Source organism: Physella acuta, unplaced genomic scaffold (genome assembly GCF_028476545.2).
Source record: "Physella acuta isolate Inbredline_101_S28 unplaced genomic scaffold, ASM2847654v3 ptg000276l, whole genome shotgun sequence".
NCBI lineage: Eukaryota > Metazoa > Mollusca > Gastropoda > Physidae > Physella > Physella acuta.
Genome location: NW_026731795.1, coordinates 121943 through 148397, shown reverse-complemented (window position 1 = coordinate 148397; position 26455 = coordinate 121943). Strand labels below are relative to the sequence as shown.

At 34.1% G+C, this 26455-nt stretch overlaps 2 protein-coding genes across 2 annotated transcripts; one reads left to right on the top strand and one right to left on the bottom strand.

Moving 5' to 3' along the window:
• Window positions 1–4185: 4185 nt before the first annotated feature.
• On the bottom strand, window positions 4186–10789 carry LOC131939393 (uncharacterized). The gene is made up of 7 exons (XM_059297675.1): window positions 10637–10789; window positions 10278–10485; window positions 9234–9518; window positions 8913–9017; window positions 7822–7852; window positions 6541–6584; window positions 4186–4473 (listed from the first exon to the last, which is right to left on the bottom strand). The coding sequence occupies exons 1-7, from the start codon at window positions 10787–10789 to the stop codon at window positions 4217–4219; spliced, it is 1083 nt and encodes a 360-aa protein (XP_059153658.1). The 3' UTR covers window positions 4186–4216.
• Window positions 10790–13831: 3042 nt separating this feature from the next.
• LOC131939392 (uncharacterized) lies at window positions 13832–24726 on the top strand. Its single transcript, XM_059297674.1, has 8 exons — window positions 13832–13896; window positions 14155–14336; window positions 14871–15078; window positions 22156–22431; window positions 22783–22890; window positions 23337–23367; window positions 23804–23847; window positions 24505–24726. The coding sequence occupies exons 1-8, from the start codon at window positions 13845–13847 to the stop codon at window positions 24588–24590; spliced, it is 987 nt and encodes a 328-aa protein (XP_059153657.1). The 5' UTR covers window positions 13832–13844; the 3' UTR covers window positions 24591–24726.
• The last annotated feature ends 1729 nt before the right edge of the window (window positions 24727–26455 follow it).

The following is a 26455-nucleotide window of genomic DNA, read 5'->3' as shown; positions in this document are numbered from 1 at the left end:
CAAAGCAGTTCAGTTAAGAATTTATTTTTTTCTGGAATAGGATTACCAAAATAGAGCCGATAGCACAAATAGAAAAGTGCATTGTTTAAAAAACATTTATTATAAGTCCAAAAATTCCATTGGCAAAGATCGAGCTTTGATTGAAATAAAATATGTGTTAGTGATTTTTTTTTCTATCTACAGTATATGTTTAAAAAGAAAATATAATATGTATCATATAATTTAGAAAAAAGTATATGGACCAATTTACTAAATTGTTATCATGTGAGGCGAAGGCCTACCATGTGATAACACTTAATATCCTTAGATAGGCTTTGTTTGTCTATTCGTTATTTGGTCTGTTCGCCTGTTTGTCTGTTCGTCTGTTTCTCTATGTGTTTGTACGACAGAATGACAGACACACCGACAAATGTAACATGCTTCTTCGTAAAAACAGTCGAACAATTAAACACCTGTTATTCGATTTGTTTCTTTGTTTTTTTTTGTTTTTTTTTAAATGTAGAATACGGCATGAACTATGAAAATGTATCAGCAAACATGATCAAGAATAGACAGTTAGACGACACTCGTATTACATGATTTATACAAAGGGAATCAACCCAAATTAATATTTAAAAATTAATATTCAATTTAATTTAGGTAATTATGGCTCATTTGTAGCATGAAATTAAAACCACATTTACAATAATGCAATCCTTTTTTTTTAAATTATTAAAGTATTGATTATGTTTTCCATAAATAATAAGAAGCTTTTATATAAGGAAGGATAATGCATTACTATTTAAGTAACTATAAAGAAAGTGTTGGATCACTATATTACCTATTGAATAGCTTTAAATAATGCTGCGGTAATCCTACATGTTTATGTATTTGTAAACCAAAACCATCGATATATCTAGTTCAGGGGTCGGCAACCTGCGGCTCGAGAGCCGCATGCGGCTCTTCAGCTCGATGCACAAACATAAATAATTATTTTATTTTTAAAACTCATAAATGTATTAGCCTGCAACACTCAGTAATGAACGATATAATAATAAATATAAACATTAAATACTCGCTATTATATAAGAACATTTAGTTACTAGATATTTCAATGTAGAACTACTTCCTTGTTTCCTAATACGTGAGTTATTTAAATGTAAATAATTCCTGTGTTTGGATCATAGTTATCGGGGAACTGGTTTCCTACACTACCGTCCACCACCTTAGCGTGCTGTATGAAAGCCTCGAGTGTAAGTTAATCACTCATCGTAATATCACCGTTAATCACTCACCGACGGTAAGTGGCGCTCTCGTGAACCCGATAACACTACCGCCGGGGCGTCGCGTAGCCCCTAGCTGGGTTTAATTATCGAATGTGGTATTGTAGAGTGCTCCTTAAAACTAAGGTAGGCGCTTAGTGCTCACGGGATAGCCCTGGGCGCCAAATCGCACCCTGCAGTGATTCAATTTAGTGAGCGACTATAGCAATCCATTGTATCCGAAGCCTATTGCGCTGTTTAAAATTAACGTATGTTGCTCATAGTGTACAGCCTTAAAAAAACGAATGTAGGCGCTATAGTGCTCGCAGGTGAGCCCGGGGCTCTTCGGGTCACGCAATGGACGAGGTGCCGGCGGTTGCGTCTGTTGCGGTGTTGCCGCTGAATATAGTAGTACCCCTTACGACTTGGCAATGCAGAACGCCCAATTAACGGATGCCAAGTACTAATAGCCGCTCTGGAACTCTGGGCGTCAAAACGTGTATTGACAAAAAAATGCACTAACTCGGGTGTCGCCCATAAGAAATTTTAATTTTTTTTCGCAGAAATCTTCTCGGGAGTATTTTCATTTACTCCCCAAAGTTTCGTGGCACTCGGATAAACTGTGTCGAACCGCATACAACTTTTTTTCACCGTATATAGAGAAAAATCGCACCTCTACCCCACCCACCACCCCCTTCCCCTGGGGCGCCGCCCTTGCGAAATTAATTTTTTTTTTTTGCACACACCTTCCTAGGAGTATTCTCAACAATTTTCCCAAGTTATATATATATATATATATATATATATATATATATATATATATATATATATATATATATATATATATATATATATATATATATATAAAATATATATATACACAAAATCCTAATTAGAGATCATAATATTAATAATAATAATAATAATATAAAAATGTTGGCGGCTCTTTAAAAACTTGGAAATTTTGTAAATTGTAACTTTTGGCTCTTCTGTCTCAAAAGGTTGCCGACCCCTGATCTAGTTTCTTGCTAACTGGATGGTTCACTTGCTTTTTTTAGCGCAATTTCCAAACTGGCAATTGCGTTTAATAATGCGCCATTTCTGGATGGATGGATGGATGTTTGTCCGCAGCTTTAAGTCGCATCTCCTCCTCAACGAAGCAATATCGAGGACTAGTTCCAAAAGCAAATATGTTAAGCAAGTTCCAAGGATGATTGTGGGCCAAAAAAACTCCCGGAATTTCTTCCTGGATTTCCCGGAAAAGCCAAAAAACCTCGAACAAATGCAGTTTTTGCTCCATATCTCGGCAACCAGACCACTTAGCGACTTGAAACATTTATCAATCGATTCCTGCCATAATTTAGACCAATATATTGCCGAAGAAAATTTTCAAAAATACCCTTTCGTTCGGTCACAAATTTTTTTTATAAATTATTTAAACTGAGCATCTTGTAGGCCTAGGATGATATTTACTACTTATTTAAACTGAGCATCGTGTAGGCTTTTTTCCCCCTTTGATGCGTAGCTGGACAAGTTCTGCGGTACACGCTGCCATTGGCCAGATTCGCGCAGATCTCGCGAGGGGGCGGGGACTAGCTCTGCTCGTGTGGAGAGAAACGAAAAGGGGTGCAAACATCTACGGGTGATTCGTTCGGTCACAAAAAATTAATTAAGGAAATTGCGTTTAAATTGTCACTAGACTTTTTATTAACTTGTTTTTCTTGTTTTATACAAGGGACGTTATACTGTTACTTGTGCATGTGACTAAACCACTGCGGCCTTCAGTTATAAAAATCAACGTGTTCCTTGTGATCAGAAAAACTGTGTTATATTTCTATGTTACTAGCAAAATCTTCAAGAGTGATCGGGTTCAGGGGTTAGTGTTTTTGTGTGACTATGGACAAATAGTTAAGTGGATTGTTTATACCCAAATTACAAAGCAAAAAAAAAAAACGAAAAAAAACACTTCAAAATATTTTTCACCACTTCAGTTCACTTGTTCTCTCTTCCTGAACTAGTGTCTGATCGGAAAGTCATGTAATCAAGTCAAAACACCCCGCATGAGTCAATTAACTGCGTGACTTATCGTATCGCGAAAAACTTTTCAACAAGGAAGATTAAGGAAGTACGGTAAACATGTATTATTTGAACGTTTGATTAGACAAACACACTTTAAAAAATATGAAATTCTTATTTATTTCAAAACTTTGAACCCAATAGAATTCCGATTTTCATATTGCTTAGATTTATTTTCAAATTTTAACCATCCAGTTTGTTTTAAATAAAAAATAAGCTCTAAATAAGCAAGCTCATGTATATATATATATATATATATATATATATATATATATATATATATATATATATATATATATATATATATATACATATATATATATATATATATATATACATATATATATATATATATATATATATATATATATATATATATATATATATATATATATATATATATATATATATATATATATATATATATACATATATGGTGACAGGACAAATGATCTCAGGACAAATGATCTCATGATAAATGATCTCACAGTCAAAAGATACCAGGACAAAATATTAATTTATCATGGCAAATGATACTATGGGCAATTGATCTCAGACAAAATAACTCGGACAAAATGTATATATATATATATATATATATATATATATATATATATATATATATATATATATATATATATATATATATATATATATATATATATATATATATATATATATATATATATGTGTGTGTGTGTGTGTTTGTGTGTGTGCGTGTGTCTATCTGTGTCTATGTGTGTGTTTATGCGTTATACAGACCCTATGTGTATAGTCTGCACTTAAAATTTTTTTAAACCATTGAACTTTGATATAATAACTGTCATAGCTAAAACAGTTTTTTTTTTTAGTTTTTTCCCCTGTCAAAATGTGAAAGTCCGGTTTGTTCGGACTGAGAGTCAATTTATTTTCACATTAAGGTACACGGACATTTTTTCTTTGGGACCTTGGCTCAAAGTTGGGTTCAGGCTGATTTGCCTCCCCTCAGTGTCGTCGGTGGTATTGACAATATACCTGGGGTCAGGGCCCCCCAAGGGCGAGCCCAATCCCGTGACCTCTGACCCCACTATGGGGACAGAGTCGTAGGGGCTGGGGTTTCTTGGGATGCTGTACGCTGATTGAGAATCCTGGGTTGGATCTTCTAGAGGTGGCGATCCTGTAAAATATATAGATATGACATTATTGTGATGGGTTTGGATAATATGCTCAGTGGCGTAGCGAGGTCGGGTGTCACCCGGTGCGGCACTTAATGGTGTCACCCCCCAGAGGCGTAGCAACCCTTCCCGGGGACAAACTTTCAAATTTTCGATTTGCACCCCCCTACTCAAACATTTGATTTGCACCCCCTCCCCCCCCCCCCCCCTCAAGTTTGTCTTTATATATTTTGCTATTTTTTGTCTTGGTGTCACCCCCCCCCCCCTAAATGGTGTCACCCGGTGCGATCGGCACCCCCGCCCCCCCCCTCTTTCGCTACGCCTCTGAATATGCTGTCATACGTTTTTAATAGTATACTAAAACGATTGCATTAATTGTCGTAAAAGCCTTTAATAAATGGAATTTATAAAAGTAACATTGCTTCTATCTTAAAAACTACTGCATTAATTGTCGTAAAAGCATTTAATAAATGGAAAATATAAAAAATTCATAAAAAACGTTTTAATAACAAGCTTTTATGTAATAATGCACTAAAAAGTAGAAAATAAATTATAGACTACTATTTAAATAACTATAAAAAAAGCGTGGGTGTCTTCCGTAACATTAGTAAAGGTATCCAATAGATACTAAAGTGACCCACGCTTTTCTTTATAGTTATTTAAATAGTAGTCTATAATTTATTTTCTACTTTTTAGTGCATTATTACATAAAAGCTTGTTATTAAAACGTTTTTTATGAATTTTTTTTCAGTACTTTACATGTTTTATTTACAATAGAGTTACATGACTAAAAACCATTGCGCGCCTACTGAACATCACGTTCAGTAGGCGCGCAATGGTTTTTGAACGCAGCCATTGAAGCTATTGAAGGTGATGACGCGTGTGGTGTGGTTGGCTAGACATGCCTACTAATTCGGTCCAAATTTTTATTAATTCATAACAAATTAATTAGGCATCCAATTAAGTCAAATTTAGTTTCAGATTGCATTGTCTTCATGTCTTGACCCACGTGCCAACTGTGAATCGTATCGGTCAAGTAGAACTGTCCGAATTTTCACTCCTGCGTTTCCGTCTAGACAGACTGACGACTGACGAGGAAGTGAGTTAAATAAAAGCTTGTAAAAAAAATTCATAAAAAACGTTTTAATAACAAGCTTTTATGTAATGATGCACTAAAAAGTAGAAAATAAATTATAGACTACTATTTAAATAACTATAAAGAAAAGCGTGGGTCACTTTAGTATCTATTGGATACCTTTACTAATGTTAAGGAAGACACCCACGCTTTTCTTTATAGTTATTTAAATAGTAGTCTATAATTTATTTTCTACTTTTTAGTGCATCATTACATAAAAGCTTGTTATTAAAACGTTTTTTATGAATTTTTTTTTTCAGTACTTTACATGTTTTATTTACAATAGCGTTACATGACTAAAAACCATTGCGCGCCTACTGAACATCACGTTCAGTAGGCGCGCAATGGTTTTTGAACGAAGCCATTACGTGATGGCGCAGCTATTGAAGGTGATGACGCGTGTGGTGTGGTTGGCTAGACATGCCTACTAATTCGGTCCAAATCTTAATTAATTAATAAAAAATTAATTAGGCATCCAATTAAGTCAAATTTAGTTTCAGATTGCATTGTCTTCATGTCTTGACCCACGTGCCAACTGTGAATCGTATCGGTCAAGTAGAACTGTCCGAATTTTCACTCCTGCGTTTCCGTCTAGACAGACTGACGACAGACTGACGACAGACTGACGAGGAAGTGAGTTAAATAAAAGCTTGTAAAAAGTAACATTGTAGTTGGTATACATTGTAGTTGATGTGTATCTATAAAAACATACTACTACATTACTTGTCGTAAAAGCATTTAATAAATGAAATAAAAAATTTAACATTGCAGTTGATGTTTATCTTTCTTAAAAACTACTGCATTAATTGTCGTAAAAGCATGCAATAAATGGAATATGTAAAGTAACGTTGCAGTTGGTGCGTATCAAAATGGAAGGAGATTTTAATTAAATATCAGGACTACCGAAAACTAAAACATAATTTTTTACACAAACCTGTCATGCTGTTGTGTGAAAAGTACATTGGGGTATAAACATTTCTGAAAGGAAATAGATATACGTATAAAATATGACAAATATCATTAATTATTTTGCTATATTTATCAAGTATTAGTTAGAACCTCGAATAAATGCTGATAAGAATTATAAAATTCATTAAAAACAATTAAAAAGTATATAGATGTTTAAGTATTAAATGTATTTGTTTATCGTTTTTACTTAAAATATAGAATTTGAATTTCAACACTTACTTTTTATAAAATTATGGAGGGGCTACAATACACTAGAATAATTTTAACTAGTGGATAAATTATCAAATGATTGAAATATTTAAAAGAGACAAGAATATTTTTATAGACATTATTTTCAATTAGGTATAAAAAAGAGAAACAGAAATAAAGTGATTTTATTGCGTGTGCTAAGGCACATTAAATAAAATAAAATTAGCTTTTTGTTATTAACAATTTATTATGTGTAAATTAAAAATAAACCGGGAGTGATCTCCCCAAAACTTTCTCGAATATTCTTATATAAAATAACAGGGGATGGGAACTCGGGCTATAGACATGATTTTTAATCCATTTTAAATACTTAAAGTTTTAAAAATAGAATAAAATCTCGTAGAAAAAACAATTGCACACCAAGTGAACTAGTGAACGCCAAATAAAAAAGTGCACAATAGCGCGCAATATTATTAGTACTTTAAAAATTTACATTAGTTTTTTGAGAAATCGGAAGTAGCGTAAATTACTACTTCCGGTCAACGGAAATTATTCAAAATTTAACAAAAGGTAGAGAATTAGATCTTTTACTTACATGCGAAATTTCATTTATCTATCTGAAATAGTACTCAAGTTATAGGCTTTTGAAAAATTCAAAGTAGAAAAAGTACCACTTCCGGTTATTGGAAATCGCTCAAAAGTTGATACGGATCTACGATTTTGATAAAATACTTATATATTAAATTTCATCAACCTAGCTGTAACGGTACTCAAGTAATCGTGTTTACACACGGACACACACACACACAGACACACAGACATACGGACAGAATTGCAAAGGCCAGTTTTTCAGACTGGATCACGCATAAAACCTCTTAATTTTGATAAATCTGGATTGATAATTTTTGCCCGATTAAAATAAGTCCTCTATACTTCGGATGTGATGAAGGACTGAGGTGTAATACGGTGAAAATTGTTAAAATTTCAAGTGATTTTTGTGCACGATTACAATACTTTCTCTATACTTCGTATATACGAGAAAGTAAAAACAACATACCTTTCGTGTTTTAGCTCTCGGCCATGTTTGGCTGGAGAATTTGAAATTGTGTATTACATATGCATGGTATGTGTTACATATCAGTATTGAATATTGAATATATATGTATATATATATATATATATATATATATATATATATATATATATATATATATATATATATATATATATATATATATATATATATATATATATATATATATATGTATATATATAAATATACATATGTATATACTAGATAAAGGGCCCGTTGAGGGGAAAAAAACAACGGGCGCTAGACAAATAATGTTTTCTTCTCTAAACCGTAACTAAAACACCACCTCAACTTCACATTCAACAGCAAACGAAAAATGTGATTGAAAACGGATTTTTATCAATAATCGGCATTTATCCGGATCCGGAAATCTTGAGATAAAACACGTAATAGACCCAGCCTTTATCCTGGGACTAAAGTTTTCTAAATTTATTACTTTTTGAGTATTTGTTTTGAATATCGATCTACATTCACTTCTAAAATAAGGCTAATCTAGACCTGTTTACTACATTTGGACGCTAAACCTCAATCATGCAGTGTTTCTTTCAGATTTGTTTCTCTCGAAAGGGAGGGGGGAGGAAAGGGGGGGGGGGTTGAATTTTTCTTGAGGGCTTGCTAAATATTGGGGGGGGGAATACACTGGTAAAATTATATATTTCCCATATAAATTATATTTTGTTCGCTATAATATAGAGCGTTCGATGTTTAAAATGACAATATACATAAACCAATATACACACACACATATATGTACATATATATATATATATATATATATATATATATATATATATATATATATATATATATATATATATGTCTATTATATATATATTATATATATGTACATATATATATATATATATATATATATATATATATATATATATATATATATATATATGTCTATTATATATATATTATATATTATGTCTAACACATACGCTAACGCAAGCATACACCAATATATATATATATATATATATATATATATATATATATATATATATATATATATATATGTGTGTGTGTGTGTATTACCTATTAAATATTACCTCTAATGTAACAGACAGAAACAATCAAAAGTGATGTAGATACAGAAACAGCTACCACCAGCGAAAGTAAAACTATACTCATCTGACCTTCTGGTAATGATGCTGCTGTAGACAGAAATACATGTGTCATTACTTTTCTTTTTTGCGCAGATATTTTTAAATGTAATGTATTTAAAAAATTATATTCTTATAATATAATAATGTCCTCAAATTTATTGATATATAAAATAAACTAACAAATATAACATTTTTTATTATTATTTAACCCATGATTTATTTTTAATAACAATTTTAATAAAACAAAAATTAAGCTATTTTTACCGATTTCTATTTTAAAGGTGATTTCCTTTTCTTTTGTAATGTTACAGATATCGTAAGCCAAAGTGAGATTGAAACTCCCCTGCAGATATGTAGAGCTGATGTTGTAGGCAGCACAAAGTTCACCAGAAGCCACAAGTTCTTGTTGATGTTTAATGTTTGCTCTACAAGGTGACGGCAAATCTCGGCAACAGAACGTGATTGTACTCTCGTTGTTCTGAAGTTCAAATACATTCGAGTCTGGCTGTAGACTAAGACCATTGATGGTGTAGTTTAGAGCTGATAGGCCTGAAAACATAAAAAATAGGACAGCATCAAAAAATATAACAGACCACTTTAAATTGTAAAGTTCCCTTTCAAACCTGACGGTCTATGGGGCAAGAGAAGTAAAGTTAACCTCTTTCTGTGACCTCGGCATATGAACGGATACTGTGGTCAGCACTCTACTCAACCGCCTTTACGTGAGTTAGGTACACATCAGGGCTGGGTGGACTCAATGACGTTTTACTGACTTGAACCCGGATTCAAAAGTGAGCCTTTCTTATTAGTAGTTTAGCTCTCTACCGCTAAGCCTTTATTCGAGATAGTAGTTACTACTATTTATTTAGTGAATTTTTTTTATTTGAATAGAAATTTTAAAGACGAAAATGGTAAATTGGTCATTGTTGCTGTATAAAGGAGTCGAATAGATCAAGGTTATTTGTTGGTGCACCATTTATTTAGCTAAATATGCAAGAACTTTAAGTGATCAAAATATTAATATATTTCATTTTAAAGTTTTTTTAATTTAATTTAATAATAATTGTAAATTAAATTAAATTTAAGATGTACTCATGTCTCTGCGTTTTCGGTCTTAATAAAGATACTTTTTGTTTTATAAAATAGACTGTGTAAAATATTTTGATGTCAAAATTAAGCATTTGCATTTTTATTGGCAACAGCCGATAATTATATAAATCATCGGAAATAAATATTACATGTTCTTTACATGTGTTTGAAAAATAGAAATAAATTTGTTTAAATTTAAATATGAGAATATAAACATACTGTAAATTTTAGGTATTTTCTGTGTGTTGTTATATACTTGTCTGTCTTGGTCTTGGACAAGTTCAACTCGTACTTCAGCTTCACTGAATTGCTGCGTAGCTGTTATGTTAACGACAATGTTATACAACCCATTGGGTTCTATTTTACTGCAGTAACAGGTTGGAACTACTGGCTTCTCACATTGTTGTTTGAGGTTTACAATGCAGAGCTAGAAATAATGAATTAAATGATAACGGTTATTGGAAAGTAAAAGATCGAGTTCACAAAATCATTTGTAGTGGACATATTAATTAACACTGTCTTTTAAAGATTAACATATAAAAATGTAAACCAAATTAGAACTTTTCACCATGCCTTACATGTACGTCTCTTGTATTTGTATCAGCAGTAAAGCGCAGGGTGTAGTTTCTTTTTGTTAAAGAAACATTTACCGCAGCATTAAAGGTTATTAAATCTTGATTTTCTATCAAACATGTCGAGCATCTTGGACTCATCATTGAGGTGAAACTCATGTCCAGTCCCAGTAAGTTTCCTGAAGACGTGTTATATACTTATAATATATATATATAAATACATATATATATACATATATATATATATATACATATATATATATATACATATATATATATATATATATATATATATATATATATATATATATATATATATATATATACATATATGTAAATATACTTATATATATATATATATATATATATATATATATATATAAGTATATATTGAGACAGAGAGATGGTAGATAGCTATAGGCCTGTACATTATATATTATAAACACAGAATAGTTAACCAAATGACAAATAAAACATTAACGTTTACTTGGCAACACAGAAAAGCCCTTTGAACTTACCAAACAATACAGTGATTTGAAGAAATAAAAATTGAAAAGTATTTTTGTCCCACATTATATTGTCGGCGCCTAATGCGTTTCTTACTCTTGTGTAGATTATATAATCTTCCTTAATGGAATCAAGGTTCACGCTAATTTTTGCGTTTAAATCATAGATGTCGTCATTCACCATTAATCGCTATTGATGCTGGATGACTCATATCCATAAAGGCAAGTCGCTTCTATTGAATTGAATAGGTTTTGAATTTCCCCAAAAAAAAAATCACTGTTATTAGTGGTTTACCCTTTGGTATTTATTAAACACACATCATGCTTAAAATATCCTTTTTTTAATTTTTACTTATAAATTGCGAATGTAAAAAAAAAATTACCAGCTACATTAAATTAAATATAAGAGGTAAATTGTAAAATATTCTATAAGTTATGATGTTGTTTACAACAGAGGCGTAGCGAGGAGGGGGGGGGGGGCGGGGGGACTAATGTCCCCGGGTGCTGACCTTAGGGGGGGGGGGGAGCGCCAAATTGAAAGTTTGAAGAGGGGGGGGGGGGTGCAAATGAAAAGTTCGAGGGGGGTGCAAATCGAAAGTTTGAGGGGGGGGGGGTTGCAAATCGAAAGTTTGTCCCTGGGCGCCGGGAAGGGTCACTACGCCTCTGGTTCACAATAAGTCTGTATTGTATCAACAACAGACAGCATAACATTTTTTGTTTGTCAGTCACACTGCAGTGTCCACAATTGGTTTTGAAACGTGTTCTTTAGGTAGAGAAGTTACATGCCATTGACGTGCTTTAAATTTAAGTTGTTTCCACTCCCTCCTTTTCGATGTGTACTTGGTCTTATTGGCGCCCGGGGCCAACTATCAATATGCACCCCGATTCTCCCCGTAAAAATGTATACAGTTATTCGGGTTGACGAAAAGTGTCTCCCCCCTTCCCCCTCCCCCCACACACACATATACCGTCCATATTAGAAAAGATCAGGACTGTCATCTAACAGTTTTTTTTAATATGTTTCATACAATAAATGTAGATAAGTAATATATGAAAGTGGCAAAATATTGTCTTTACTTCGACTGTTAGGAGCTCAGAATAAGCTTTTTAATTGTTTATTTTTACTTAGTTTGGCTCCCCTTAAGGCTGACGCCCAATGCGACTGCCCCACCCGTCCTTATTGTATGGTAATGTGCTTAAATGACTCACGTATTGAAATAACCATAACAGTAAACTCATACATTAAACTTCTTATAGAATTTAATTGTATCTAAATTTCCATTACGCCAGTACATCTGCTTTTTACAAGACTACTATTTACTTCTTAACGTATGGTATTTATATCAACATTAGTAATACGAATATCTCATACATGTACAACATACCGTCATTTCTAGTCGTTGATTTTGTATTTGGTTACGCAGCTCATGATATAGTTTGCGAAGGGGGTGGAACATCATGAGACAATATACCAACAAAGCAAGCGCTAAAAACTTTTATTCTGTGCTGTTTGGATAATAAAATGATGTTTGTATTTAACTCTTTCAGACATTCCAGCCTCTAGAGATACATTTACTTTATATATTTTCCATTCTTCTTTTTCATATTCATTTTTCAAAGTGGAAATAGTTGTATATCTTTTTCTAATAGCTCTTTAAGACATCCGTTTTAAGTTCAATGTTAAATTGTTGTCTAAATCGTGTCTAAATCATATCTAAATATTGTCTAAATCGCACCTCTCTTACACTTTCTTTTCTTTCCCTATGTCTTCAGCTCTTTCTTTTTCTCTCACCCTTTAGTTCTTACCCACCCCCCCCCCATATTTTCCCGTTTCTTTAAATATTTCTCCCCGTTTATCTTTCTATATCAATAACTCTTTAGCTCTCTCTTTACCTTTCTTTCAACTTCTTTTGCTCAGTTTCTATAATTCTCTATCAATTACTATGTAGTTCTCTTTCGGTCTCTATCTCTATCTATCTATCTCTCTCTCTCTGTCTACCTCTCCCACTTTCATGATTTCTTTTTCTTTCTTTTTCTAACTCTATTTCTTTCGATTCCTTTTCTGTCTCCTACACGCTCTCTGTTACTAACTCACTAGATCTTTTGTATCTCCTTTTCCCTTTCTCTATTTATCTCTCCCCCGCTCTCACAAATGTGTGTATCGTTCCATGCGTCACGTTCTTTAACAATTTAACTTTCCATTAAAGGAAATATGTTATTACACAACAACTCGAATGAGTAATGACTGTCATATTATTTTTTTTTGCCTTATTTACCATAACGTAACACAACCTAATTCATTATCATTACCTACTGTGCACAGTGTTTAAGTTCCATGGAGCATTTATTTTAACATTGTAAATTAAGGGATAGTTTTCATTAAATTAATTCTATTCGACACAGAAATTTAAAGAAAAAAAACTTCTAGTGCTTAACAAAAATAATTGAATGTTTACCGTAACAGAAGTAAAACAAAACACACATAGATGTGACAATTTTCTTAAAAAATCGATTTAGAGTTTATTTACTTCCTGAAAACTATATCTGAAACTGCACAATGAAATGTAACTTAAAGAGCAGGGTATCTCGTTTATATTTTAAATTAATTTAAATTAAACCTTCATGTGTAATACACTGCTGCGTAATTTAGGTACATTTAAAAATGGAAATAGCAGTCCGAAGTGCTGAATAAAACTTACGTAGCAAACATGTGGATGGGTATAACAGCATGCATTGTTCTATTGTGCATCTGTTGTCATGGTAAGTTGTTTTTATAAAAATAAATGTTACGGTACAACACTATGAAGTACCAGAACATGACTTCAAAATAACTATGATTTAGTAAATAAATACTTATATATTTTCATTATTTATTTTATTATCTCCAATAATGGTATATTTTCTTTTATACTAGCATTTCGAATAAGAGAAACGAATTATTTTTAAACTATGTAGGCCTACTGAACATTTCCATTTCCATTTCTTTTAAATCAAATATATTCCTTGCCGTTTATCCAGCAGGTTGCATCAGTTCCAGCATAACTTTAAATGCACCAGACACCTCCACATGTGCAGGTGTGATACAGGTCAATGCTAAAGTAAAGTTTACTGCAGTTGTAGATTTTTCATCATGGCATGACAGCTGGTCAAAGTCTGTGTTGTTTGAATTTAAACCAACAAGTGCTGCAACGTTTACACATGTAAGAATAATTAAACCGTTGCTCTAAATATTATTTTGAATATTTTGATATTCTGATTTTACTTTGAAATGTTTACACTATATAACTTTATTTTAATGCAATAAATACTTGATGCTTTACTTTTTTAGATGTTCTGTACAGTTCATAAAGGGGCTAAAGCTACATTTGTTTACACTAATAAGAAAAAGCATTACTTAGAATTATATAATTTTATTTATCATTACTAAGATTTATATCGTTTATTTAATATTTCTCATTAGTGAAGTAAAAGTTTCCCTTTCAAACCTGACGGTCTATGGGGCAAGTGAAGTAGAGTTCACTTGTTTCTGTGACCTCGGCATATTTCTCATTAGTGATTCAAATATTAATTGTGTGAAACGAATCGATAAACAGGACATGAGTAGTCAGGCATGACTTAGAAATCAAACATAATAGTTACGTAAAACATTAAAAATTATTAACCTGTGTTGAGTTGTACTGAATACACAATTCATACATTATATATTTGTATTGTTATTTCATTAAAATTGGCAGCTTTGTGTGGTCAACTTAAATAACACAACGTGTAGCTATACAAGTCAACTGATGTGCTACTGCTCTCACAACACAAACAAAATATATCACATCGTGATCAACGCCACACTGTATGAGAAGAACAGCAGGGCAGAGATACGTGGCTATGTCAAATACACGGAGGGGCAACAATGGTATAGTGAAGTACAGAGATATCCACCATTCTATAGTGAGTAGAGATTCTGTTGCGGATCCTCAATGTATACAAAACAGCGACCCCTCCCGGCGCCCGGGGAAAAACTTTCGCTTTGCGCCCCCCCCCCCCCTCAAACTTTCAATTTGGCGCCCCCCTAAGGTCGGCGCCCGGGGACATATGTCCCCCCCCGCCCCCCCCCCTCGCTACGCCTCTGATACAAAAGGTAGTATCACTGACAAACAAACTGAGTCTAAGTATTACCACTTCTATTGACGTGTTTATTGATTTTTTATATTGATGGACATTGCATAAACCAAAAATCATCCATTCCCTTTAAGATTTTTAAACTTGATCTATGTTGCCTTGAGTTATTGGCGACCTAATTCAGTTTTTCTTCCAGACTTTTTTCTAAGGGGGGGGGGCACTTGATATTTTCGGGGGGCGGACATTTCCCAGGGGGGGCGGTAGACTTTCTTAGGGGGGCGAGCCCTCCCCCCCCCCCCCCCCCCCAAAGAGATGCCTGGAAGAAACTCTGACCTAATTCCTTACGTCCGTAGTGTTTCAATTTAGTGCAAGTCTGATGAATTAGTTCACTTCAACTGTCTTCGGCATTTGCAGTTTTAATTTGTAACCAGATGTTGAATTTTCGTTAGAAAAGCATTCAACCTAATCATTACCTGAAGTTAGTTGTCTATGAATTTAGACATACCCTTTCATCCAGATTATACGATAACAATCTTTGTTGACTGTAATAGATTGAAATAATTGTGAGGTCAAGGGAACTCACTCTCCTGTATTAGTATTATATTTATATTGTTATCTTGAGTGATGTCCCTTACATGTTGTTATGTATATAAGTCTCTCGCCACTTCTCACTTCCTCTCTTACCAACATGGCGTCTGTACATAATAAAGATTGTTAACAACCAACGCGGCTTCTCGTCAGTCATTACAATCCACTTCATTTGGCGACGAAGGATAAACATCTACTAGAAAGAGCACCTACTTACGCAAAAAAGAGGTTTGCTAGAGCTTATTAGCTAATTATTTCTAGAATTATGGCGCTGTATGGCCAAATAAAAGAATTTGATGCGAATGATGAAATCATTCAAGATTACCTAGAGAGGTTAAGCTTTTACCTAGAAGCTAACGACGTGACGATAGAAGCCAAAAAGAGAGCTATTTTGTTAACAGTCATAGGGCCTCAACAATTTAGGCTACTAAAGGACTTATGCGCACCAGCTAGTCCAGATACCAAGAGCTTTAACGAGCTGAGCAAATTGCTAACAGACCACCATGCGCCTACCCCATCAAAGTTTTTATGTAGAGCTAGATTTGACAGTAGGACTCGTCAACCAAACGAGTCAATATCAGAATATGTTGCTGCTTTACGTCATTTAAGTAGATTCTGTGAATTTGGAGAAACGCTGTCTGACAGACTATGTGAAAAGTTTGTGACAGGTGTAAACAGCCCTGATATTCAAAGAAAGTTGCTGCTCGAGTCAGATCTAACATTAGAAAAAGCAATACAACTTGCAACTTCATACCAGCAGTCATCAGATGCGGCGAGATCTTTAGCACCTTCAGAGATCCATGCAGTAAACAGCAGGTTAGTCAATAAACATCAACCCCATCAGAGCATTCCAACTTATGCTAAACAGCCTGCTCGTTCAAATCCTAGATCTAAATCTAGTAATAATTATCAAAAATGTCATCGATGCAAAGGTCCCCATGCATCTCATCGGTGCAAGTTCAAGTCTGCAACTTGTTATAAGTGCGGTAAGCAAGGTCACATTGCCAAGGCCTGCTTTGCAAAGTCTTCGTCTGTTGCTAAATCTAGCCAGTCAAGACAGTACCGCAACCAAGGGCAGCACTATGTTAACTCTCACCAAGACTACCTAACCCAACCAATGAACCACTCTACCTGTGAAAATGCTCAAATTGATTCGCAGCCGGATTTCAGCCTGTTCTCTGTGAAATCAATAAGTCATGCTCCCATCAATGTACAAGTTAATATCAACGGTAAGAGCATCAGCTTCCAACTTGACACTGGAGCATCCCTAACAGTCATCACAAAGAAAGATTTTGACGCTGTCATAGGAGGATCAGTGCCTCTACAGCCATGTCACAAGTGTCTAACAACATTCACTGGTGACAATGTTCCGGTAATAGGAGAGTGTATGGTTCATGTAAGTTATAATGGTCAAAGTGTTAAACTTCCTCTTCTTGTGGTTGAAGGAAATGGACCGCCATTACTAGGTAGGAACTGGTTAAGTGATCTTAAGTTAAATTGGGAGAGTATTTGTTCATTGAAGAATGTAAAAGAATCTAGTCTTACTTCACTAGTTAAAGTTATATCTGAAAATAAATGTGTTTTTGGTAACTCTGGATTACTAAATGATAGAACAGTGAAGTTAAGCATTAAAGACACAAATCCAAGATACTGCAAAGCTAGAGTTCCACCTTATGCAATGAGGAATAAAATTGAAAATGAGCTAAGTAGATTGGAATCTAATGGCATCATAAAGAAGGTAGACTATTCCGATTGGGCGTCGTCCATTGTGCCAGTGTTAAAGAAGGATGGTTCTATAAGAATTTGTGGAGATTATAAAACTACACTGAATAAGCAAATAGAGCTAAATAGGTACCCTATACCTAACATTGAGGAAATCTCTTTGAATTTGGCAGGAGGAGACAAATTCACTGAATTAGACTTTAGTCATGCTTACACTCAACTAGAACTGCATCCAGATTCAAAAGTCTATACAACAATAAACACACATAAAGGACTCTACCAATATGAAAGACTATGTTTTGGCATATCATCCAGCCCTGGAATTTTCCAAGCTGTCATGGACAGTATTTTTAAGGATATTCCAAATGTTTGTATGTACTTTGACAATGTGTACATAACTGGTAAGAATGACACTGAACATCTTAAAACACTTGATAAAGTATTGAAAATTGTTGGTGAAAAAGGTTTAAAGATAAACAAAGATAAATGTCAATTCATGTTGACAGAAATTAGTTTTCTTGGTTATATATTAAGCAAACAAGGTATCAGACCTCAACCTGAGAAAACAAAAGCCATTAAAGAAGCACCCAAACCTGAAAATACCCAACAACTAAGAGCTTTTTTGGGCTTGATAAATTACTATGCAAAGTTCATAGGAAATCTGTCTGGTAAACTATCACCACTGTACAAGCTGCTACAGAAAAATGCAACTTGGCACTGGGGTAAACAACAACAAGCTGCTTTTAACACAGCAAAAGAGGCTTTGTCTGCTGACACCTTACTAACTCACTATGACCCAGGGAAAAGACTTATATTAACATGTGATGCTTCACCAGATGGTGTAGGAGCAGTCTTGTCCCACATGGATGAGAAGGGTGACAGACCCATTGCTTTTGCCAGTAGATCTTTGAATCAGGCTGAGAAAAATTATTCTCAGTTAGATAGGGAAGGCTTAGGCATCATTTTTGGTGTTAAGAAATTTCATAAGTTTCTGTTTGGTAGGAAGTTCACCATCTTTACAGATCATAAACCATTGCTAGGTTTATTTGGAGAAAACAAAACCCTACCTGAGCATGCCTCACCAAGAATTCAAAGATGGGCTATCACACTAACTGCATACAATTATGAATTGAAATACAAACCTGGATCTGAGAATAGTGCAGATAGTCTTAGTAGATTACCTTTAAAAAACCAAAGCCTGAGCTATGTACCAGAAGATGTTTTTGTTCTCTTCACTATCATGGATAACTCCAATATAAATGTGAATGATATTAAGAGAGAAACACAAAAAGATGAGTGCTTAATAAAAGTATGTGAGTACTGTAAGAATGGTTGGCCTGAAGAGTCAGTGAATGAGGACTTAAAGCCATATAAAATAAGAAAAACAGAGTTAAGTCTAGAAGATGGATGTATACTATGGGGGTCAAGAGTAATTATCCCCAAAATGTTACAAAAAGAAGTTTTAAGAACTTTACATGATACTCATCTTGGTTCTTCCAAAATGAAGAGTCTAGCAAGATCATGGTTCTGGTGGCCACATATGGATGCTGATATTGAAAAATATGTAAAACTTTGTTCAGGCTGTGCACAACATTCAAATCAACCAGCTACAGCACCTTTGCAAAACTGGGACTGGCCAATTGAACCATGGAAACGTATACATATAGATTTCGCAGGACCTTTCATGAACAAAATGTTCTTAATTGTTATTGATTCACATTCTAAATGGTTAGAAGTTAAAATCATGAACACAATCACTGCAAATGATACCATTATAGAACTTAAGGAAATATTTTCAACTCATGGATTACCAGATCAAATTGTTTCAGATAATGGGCCTAGTTTCACAGCTCATGAGTTTAAACTGTTTTGTGTGGCAAATGGTATTGAGCATATAACCACATCCCCCTATCATCCTGCTGGGAATGGTTTAGCTGAAAGAGCGGTAGGCATATTCAAAACCGCTATGGTAAAAATGAATACCGGTAACAAGTTTTCTCTTAGAGAAAGAGTAAACAGGTTCTTAACCAAATACCGCACAACTCCTCATATAACAACAGGTGTTGCACCATGTGAATTGCTATGTGGTAGGAAAATTAAAACTCATCTTGACCTACTACATCCAACTGTTCAAAGGTCTGTTTCCCAACATCAACATACACAAAAAGTAAATCATGACAAATCATCCATTGAAAGAGAATTTGCAGTTAATGATAATGTGTATCTGAGAAATTATGGGAGAAAGGAAAAATGGATACCAGGTCAAATTGTTCAATGTACAGGACCTGTGTCTTATAAAGTAAAAACAAATGATGGACTTATTGTCCGTAGACATGCAGACCAGTTAAAAATAACTTGTGCAGATAATAAGTGTGAATCTATCAATCCCACCAAGTCTGATCAGTTCACACCAACTCAGTTTGTTCCACAACCAAGTTCTGTTGATATGAGTGAACCAAGTTGTCTGGAGTCAGGAAATGTAAATTCTGGAGTTAATGATTTAAATCCTAGACCTCCTGAGATAGAGAATCCAGATGGTCAGAATATTGAGTCACCAAATCAAAAGCCACTGAGAAGGTCAAACAGGACAATCAAAGTCCCAAATAAGTTAGACCTATGATTTTAAAGGTCAAAAGGACTTTGACATTATTGTTTTGTATTTTGATTATGTTGTAGCATATTGTGCATTGTTTGTAAGGATGTAATCTACCATAGTGTTCATGTTACAATATAATTGGTGATTTTAGGATACTATCAATTGTTCTATTGAGAGATGTGTTATTGTGTTCTAAGGGTAAAGGGATGTAATAGATTGAAATAATTGTGAGGTCAAGGGAACTCACTCTCCTGTATTAGTATTATATTTATATTGTTATCTTGAGTGATGTCCCTTACATGTTGTTATGTATATAAGTCTCTCGCCACTTCTCACTTCCTCTCTTACCAACATGGCGTCTGTACATAATAAAGATTGTTAACAACCAACGCGGCTTCTCGTCAGTCATTACAATCCACTTCATTGACAAACACGAGGAACTGGTTAAATAAACAATAAATAAAAGTAATACAGACACTGGGTTTACAACATGTCACAGGAGCTATTGGTTGGTCACTGGTCACTGCGGCTGCTTGGTCTTCTTCATCACACCAAGGACGTCAGTAGTTGCAATGTTGTTTTATTTAGTTCAGTTACATACATTTTTATCAAAATACCATTAAATTTAACACGTACAATTATATATTTTCCACACTAAAACAATTATTAACATTTTACTGAATACAATTAACAAATACGTTAGTTTCATCCTTATCATCTTCTACTCACGGTGCCAAATAATAAAAATAAGCTTCTCCGTTGAGAACAAATGCGGTAGCACCACAATCTATCTATCTCTCTCTCTCTCTCTCTCCTCTCTCTCTCTCTCTCTCTCTCTCTCTCTCTCTCTCTCTATATATATATATATATATATATATATATATATATATATATATAATTCTCTTCTTTGGGACCATAGAAAACACCAAGCTGTAAGCGCGCCTCCAAGCAGCCCCATCTCTTCCTCTCTAGGCATATCGCTACCACACCCATCCCCACATGGTCTGGTGAGCTGTGGTTCACGCTAAATGATTACAATCGTAGAGCCGGGTTTAGTTACGGCTATTAGTGGCAGATAATTTAGTTTAAAACTATTTTAAACTTAGGGAGGTAACTAAGAGGAGGCTGCTTTCACGGGGAGGGGGGGATGGAGGGTAGGGGTTGGGGGAAAGGAGGGGGGGGGGGTTATAGTCCGTAATGACCTACTAATAGTGTTTTAAAGCAAATATGTTCAGTGGCAGCATTGGTACTGTCGAATTCACAAATTACGAATTACTGAAAAGTAGAACATAAAACAACTAAATAGCGGCGTATGATACGCCGCGGGTCGACTCAAATTATTATTTACTCCTTGGCAAGTGCCTTAGCACAAAAAATACGTGGACCTCCGAAAAGGGGAGGAGGTAGAGTGACTGGACTATAGCATCCCTACCCTACAGGTCACATGACTCAGACATCGCTCTCCTGTCGCAGTCCCATTTCAATATCCGGTCAGCATTAAGATACTGCTAGACACCAGGTCCAGGGGTGTACCATTACTTGTGGGTAACAAGAAGGGGGTGAAGTGGAGACAACACGATTGATATTTAGAATCTATCAAAATAATTGAAAGGAGTCTAACTCTCCCCCTCCCCCTACTCGAGTATTTAAAGGAGTGCTACAGGACCCCTATTTGACTATTTAAAAGAGTTATGAGCCCAGCTTTTAAACTATATATAGAAGAGCAGAAAGATATTTAGAAATTGGTTTTACGATCTGTTCACACTGCAGTTCGTTTTTTTAAGTCAAAGCAACAGCGTGGGTTAATGATTGTAGAACAGTCACCTAGAGTTTTTTTTTCCACAACACTACTTACATGTTGCACAATTTAAACTTACTTTAGAATTTTAGAAACATTATTTATCTAAGGACGAATTTTTATTTTAGCCATATTACCGGCTAAACATTTGATGAAGAGTTGCTAGTTTCCTACAATTTCATTTATCTGTCCCGATTTTCAGACATATCAGCTCTAAACTTCACCATCAACGGTCGCAGCCTACAGCCAGACTCAAAAGTTTTTGAACTAAAGACCAACGAGAGTACAATCACGTTCTGTTGCCGAGATTTGCCGTCACCTTGTAGAGCAAACATTAAACACCAACAAGTTGTGGCTTCTGGTGAACCTTGTGCTGTCTACAACATCAGCTCTACACATCAACAGGGGAGTTTCAATCTCACTTTGGCTTCCGAATTTTGTAAACGAACCAAAGAGATGAACGTCTGGTTTTCCTATGGTGAGTAGAACTACACGTAGTAGCAACAATGTATAAATTAGTTCATCATTGAAACAGTGGCGTAGCTAGGATTTTTGGGCCCCTATGCAAAAAGTGTTAGTGGGCCCCTTCAGAGGCGTAGCGACCCTTCCAGGGCACCGGGGACAAACTTTCGATTTGCACCCCCCCCCCCACTCAAACTTTCGAAAAAGGGCCCCTATTTACCTTGGGCCCCTATGCCTTGCTTACGCTAGCTTTACGGTAGCTACGCCACTGCATTGAAATCTATTTGTTATAAAAATTCATTTTCTACAATAATTACACTCTAAACATGTTATATGATGATACGCATTTTTCATTATATTTTTACAGAAAACAACGACGAGGGCTTAACGGAAAATAATGTCTTAATAGTGTCACTCGTTACAGCTCTCATTGTCCTTATCATTGTCATACAAGCTTCTCTCTTCTACTTCAAGGGTAAGATTAGACAATGTTGTCAAATATAACTAGATGGTCTTGATAAAGGATAGGTTTTATGATAAAGATAAGATGGGCACTGTTGATAAAGTTACTGATAAAAAGTTACTGATGATAAAAAACACTGATAATTAAGAACGAAGAAGAAGAGAAGAAGAAGATAAAGTTACACTGGACTGTGTTGAAAAGGGTAACTTAGACAGTGTTGATAAAGATTACTTGAGCAGTTTTGATAAATGTTTGTTTTGATTGACATTTTTTGTGAGAGTACACTAGGCAGTTTTGATAAGGGTTTAATGGACACTGTTGGTAAATTTAAGATGGAAAGTGTTAATTAAGACTGGGCAGTGGTATTGAAGTATTACGAGAAAAAAGGTAATTAAGCCTAATTTATAATGTTTGAACTTCGTTAAGAAGACACATATTTTTGTGTATACACTCCACAGCACTTCAGAAATCGAAAGAGAACTCGATGAGGTATGTATTCCATTTTTCATTTGTATAACTTATCTTTTTTATAGAGTCTAAAGAAGAAAAATGTATTTGTACGTAACATATATTTATCAATCATATAACATTTTAAATACAATTTACTTTTAATTTTCTTTTCTACCAAAATGTACAATTTTGCATTTATGTATTTTGTGTATTGTATTTATCTAAATCATTTTTAAGAAGAAAAACAAAACTATTTTTCCTTAAGTTTATCCCTTTATGAATAGTTAATACAAGATAAAATAAACCTTAGCAGTCATTAATCTTATAAATCATAATAAGCTTCCCAAGCATTTCATATGTCTGATGTTGATAATGCCTGTTACAAATATATATCACCGAATAACTTATGAGCACCATTTTAAACTATTTGTTTCATCTATATATGTTAAAGTGTTTCTTTGCATTTTTTCTTCAGCGTAAATGGCGTGTCTTTAAAAACTGTGTCGGAGAATGTAAATGGTATGGAATTAAACAAAAACATTTTTTTAAATTTAAACTCTTTAGACATATTAAGACTGTATGTTAATCTAGTAAAATACGATGACTTGTTGGTGTTGAATTGATCAAGTTATTATAAAAAATATAATCATATAAACTGCTTAACTAAATCATAGGCTTAAGATTATTCCAGAATACATGACATAAGATTTCCACATCTAAATGTCGAGATATTACAAATGATGATTTAAAGCCAAATTTACATTTCACATTGGAACTGTATTACTTATGAAGAAATAGATGTATGTCAAATGCTAAGTAAAAAACGTGTTTGTAAAGTAAATTTCATATCAATAGTAAATACTGCTTGTTAAATTATAAGGTGTAGTCTAGTTTGGATCTCGTTTTGGGCTCGTAAGAACATGACTTTTAGTAAGGGGAAAGAGGGTTTAATGCTGATAACATTATTCATTTATTTGCTGAGGTTACAGAAAAAAATTGAACTCTACGTCATCTGCTCTATAGATCTATGTCTGAATCAGGCTTTGCTTTTTGTATTTTTGTAATCCAATATGCCCACTTAGCACATGTAAACAAATGCATTCTCATTTATTAAATAGATTTGTTTTCATTAAAGTAAGAAAAGTGTACTATTAACTTATGAATTGTTTTATTCAGCGGACGCCAAAGACGACGGTTTCTCTGAGGAAGATTCATACAGCGATGGTTTCTACAGCAGCGTTGATTCTGTTGGAAAATACTGAACTAGTGCTGCCATATGTCTGGTTTCTACAGCAGCGTTGATTCTGTTGGAAAATACTGAACTAGTGCTGCCCTATGTCTGGTTTCTACAGCAGCGTTGATTCTGTTGGAAAATACTGAACTAGTGCTGCCCTATGTCTGGTTTCTACAGCAGTGTTGATTCTGTTGGAAAATACTGAACTAGTGCTGCCATATGTCTGGTTTCTACAGCAGCGTTGATTCTGTTGGAAAATACTGAACTAGTGCTGCCATATGTCTGGTTTCTACAGCAGCGTTGATTCTGTTGGAAAATACTGAACTAGTGCTGCCATATGTCTGGTTTCTACAGCAGCGTTGATTCTGTTGGAAAATACTGAACTAGTGCTGCCATATGTCTGGTTTCTACAGCAGTGTTGATTCTGTTGGAAAATACTGAACTAGTGCTGCCATATGTCTGGTTTCTACAGCAGCGTTGATTCTGTTGGAAAATACTGAGCTAGTGCTGCCATATGTCTGGTTTCTACAGCAGCGTTGATTCTGTTGGAAAATACTGAACTAGTGCTGCCATATGTCTGGTTTCTACAGCAGCGTTGATTCTGTTGGAAAATACTGAACTAGTGCTGCCATATGTATGGTTTCTACAGCAGCGTTGATTCTGTTGGAAAATACTGAACTAGTGCTGCCATATGTCTGTTTAGACCTGAGCAATCAACCAGATAATGTGAAGATTTACAAAACATATGATTGACTCTTGATAGATTTATCTGTTAAGGCACAGGTTTAGGTAATAAGGGCAATCAACTGAAATTTGAGACGTGAAATAGTGGCACCATTTGGTAAAATGACAAGCTAATGACATTTTTTGCAAATGTCTTCGTGGTTTTTTTTTGTGGACCAGTCCTTTAATTATTTTTTTTATGCTATTTGATGCGATAATTTAAATTTTGTTTGGCATTTGGCTACTCGGTACATGTTCGCACTAAATTTTATTTGATTGATATAGACTTTAATAATGCGTTATATTTAAATGAAGTATGTATATTATATTAATTAGGAGTAATGCTAGATGCATAGCGTCAGCTAATTATAAGGTTAGAAGGTTCCTTTGTATGTGTATCAAGTTTTTGAACATCATTAGCAATTAGATATATGTCCTCATGTAAATGTTTTGCTACTTTTAATGAACACAAGAAGTTTATGGTTTATGATTTGTGTTAATATATATATATATATATATATATATATATATATATATATATATATATATATATATATATATATATATATATATATATATATATATGGAGAGAGAGAGAGAGAGAGTAAGAGAGACATACAATGGCCCCATTGTTTTTCTCATTAATTATCTTCTTTAGTACATTCCGTCCGTGAAACTGTGAAAAAAAGTCTCTCTCCTGCCATGATTACCATCATGAAGCTATACAGGACTTGACATTAGTTTTAAAGCGTAAATATGCGGTAAAGACCGTCTTAGCTAATGAGCCTTCAATATTTATTTATGTGTATCTAAGTTAGCGTATTTAAGGGGAAATATTTGCATGCACTTTAGACGCTTTTGAAAATATGGTTACCGTGGCAACAGCGTCTGTCTTGAAAAAAAAACGTTGTGTGGAGGTCCAAATTAAAAAAAAAAACTCACATACTGAGCATTTAATCATTAATCTTTTTTAATAATGTCAACTGGCAAATTTTAGTATCAAAAACACTATTGAAAAAAATTTAATTTTGTTATTTGTCCAGACTAAATTTTGAAAATGAATGATGCATGCTAATACTTTCCCTAGATTACCATCGAATAGATAAATAAATAAATAAAGCTGAACAATTATTTAAGTTTTTTTTTCAGGAGCCTAACCCTTTAAGATGT

What these genes read in the sequence shown, in the direction of transcription:
- LOC131939393 (XM_059297675.1), bottom strand. Translation starts at nt 10,789, where the DNA reads ATGAGTTTCACCTCAATGATGAGTCCAAGATGCTCGACATGTTTGATA. An exon ending in TTCTGTCTGTTACATTAGAG is followed by an intron (nt 7,853 to 8,912) that starts GTAATATTTAAT and finishes CAAATTCTCCAG; the next exon opens with CCAAACATGGCCGAGAGCTA. An exon ending in CGAGAGCTAAAACACGAAAG is followed by an intron (nt 6,585 to 7,821) that starts GTATGTTGTTTT and finishes ATTTCCTTTCAG; the next exon opens with AAATGTTTATACCCCAATGT.
- LOC131939392 (XM_059297674.1), top strand. Translation starts at nt 13,845, where the DNA reads ATGTGGATGGGTATAACAGCATGCATTGTTCTATTGTGCATCTGTTGT. An exon ending in GAGATATCCACCATTCTATA is followed by an intron (nt 15,079 to 22,155) that starts GTGAGTAGAGAT and finishes CCCGATTTTCAG; the next exon opens with ACATATCAGCTCTAAACTTC. An exon ending in TGTGTCGGAGAATGTAAATG is followed by an intron (nt 23,848 to 24,504) that starts GTATGGAATTAA and finishes TGTTTTATTCAG; the next exon opens with CGGACGCCAAAGACGACGGT.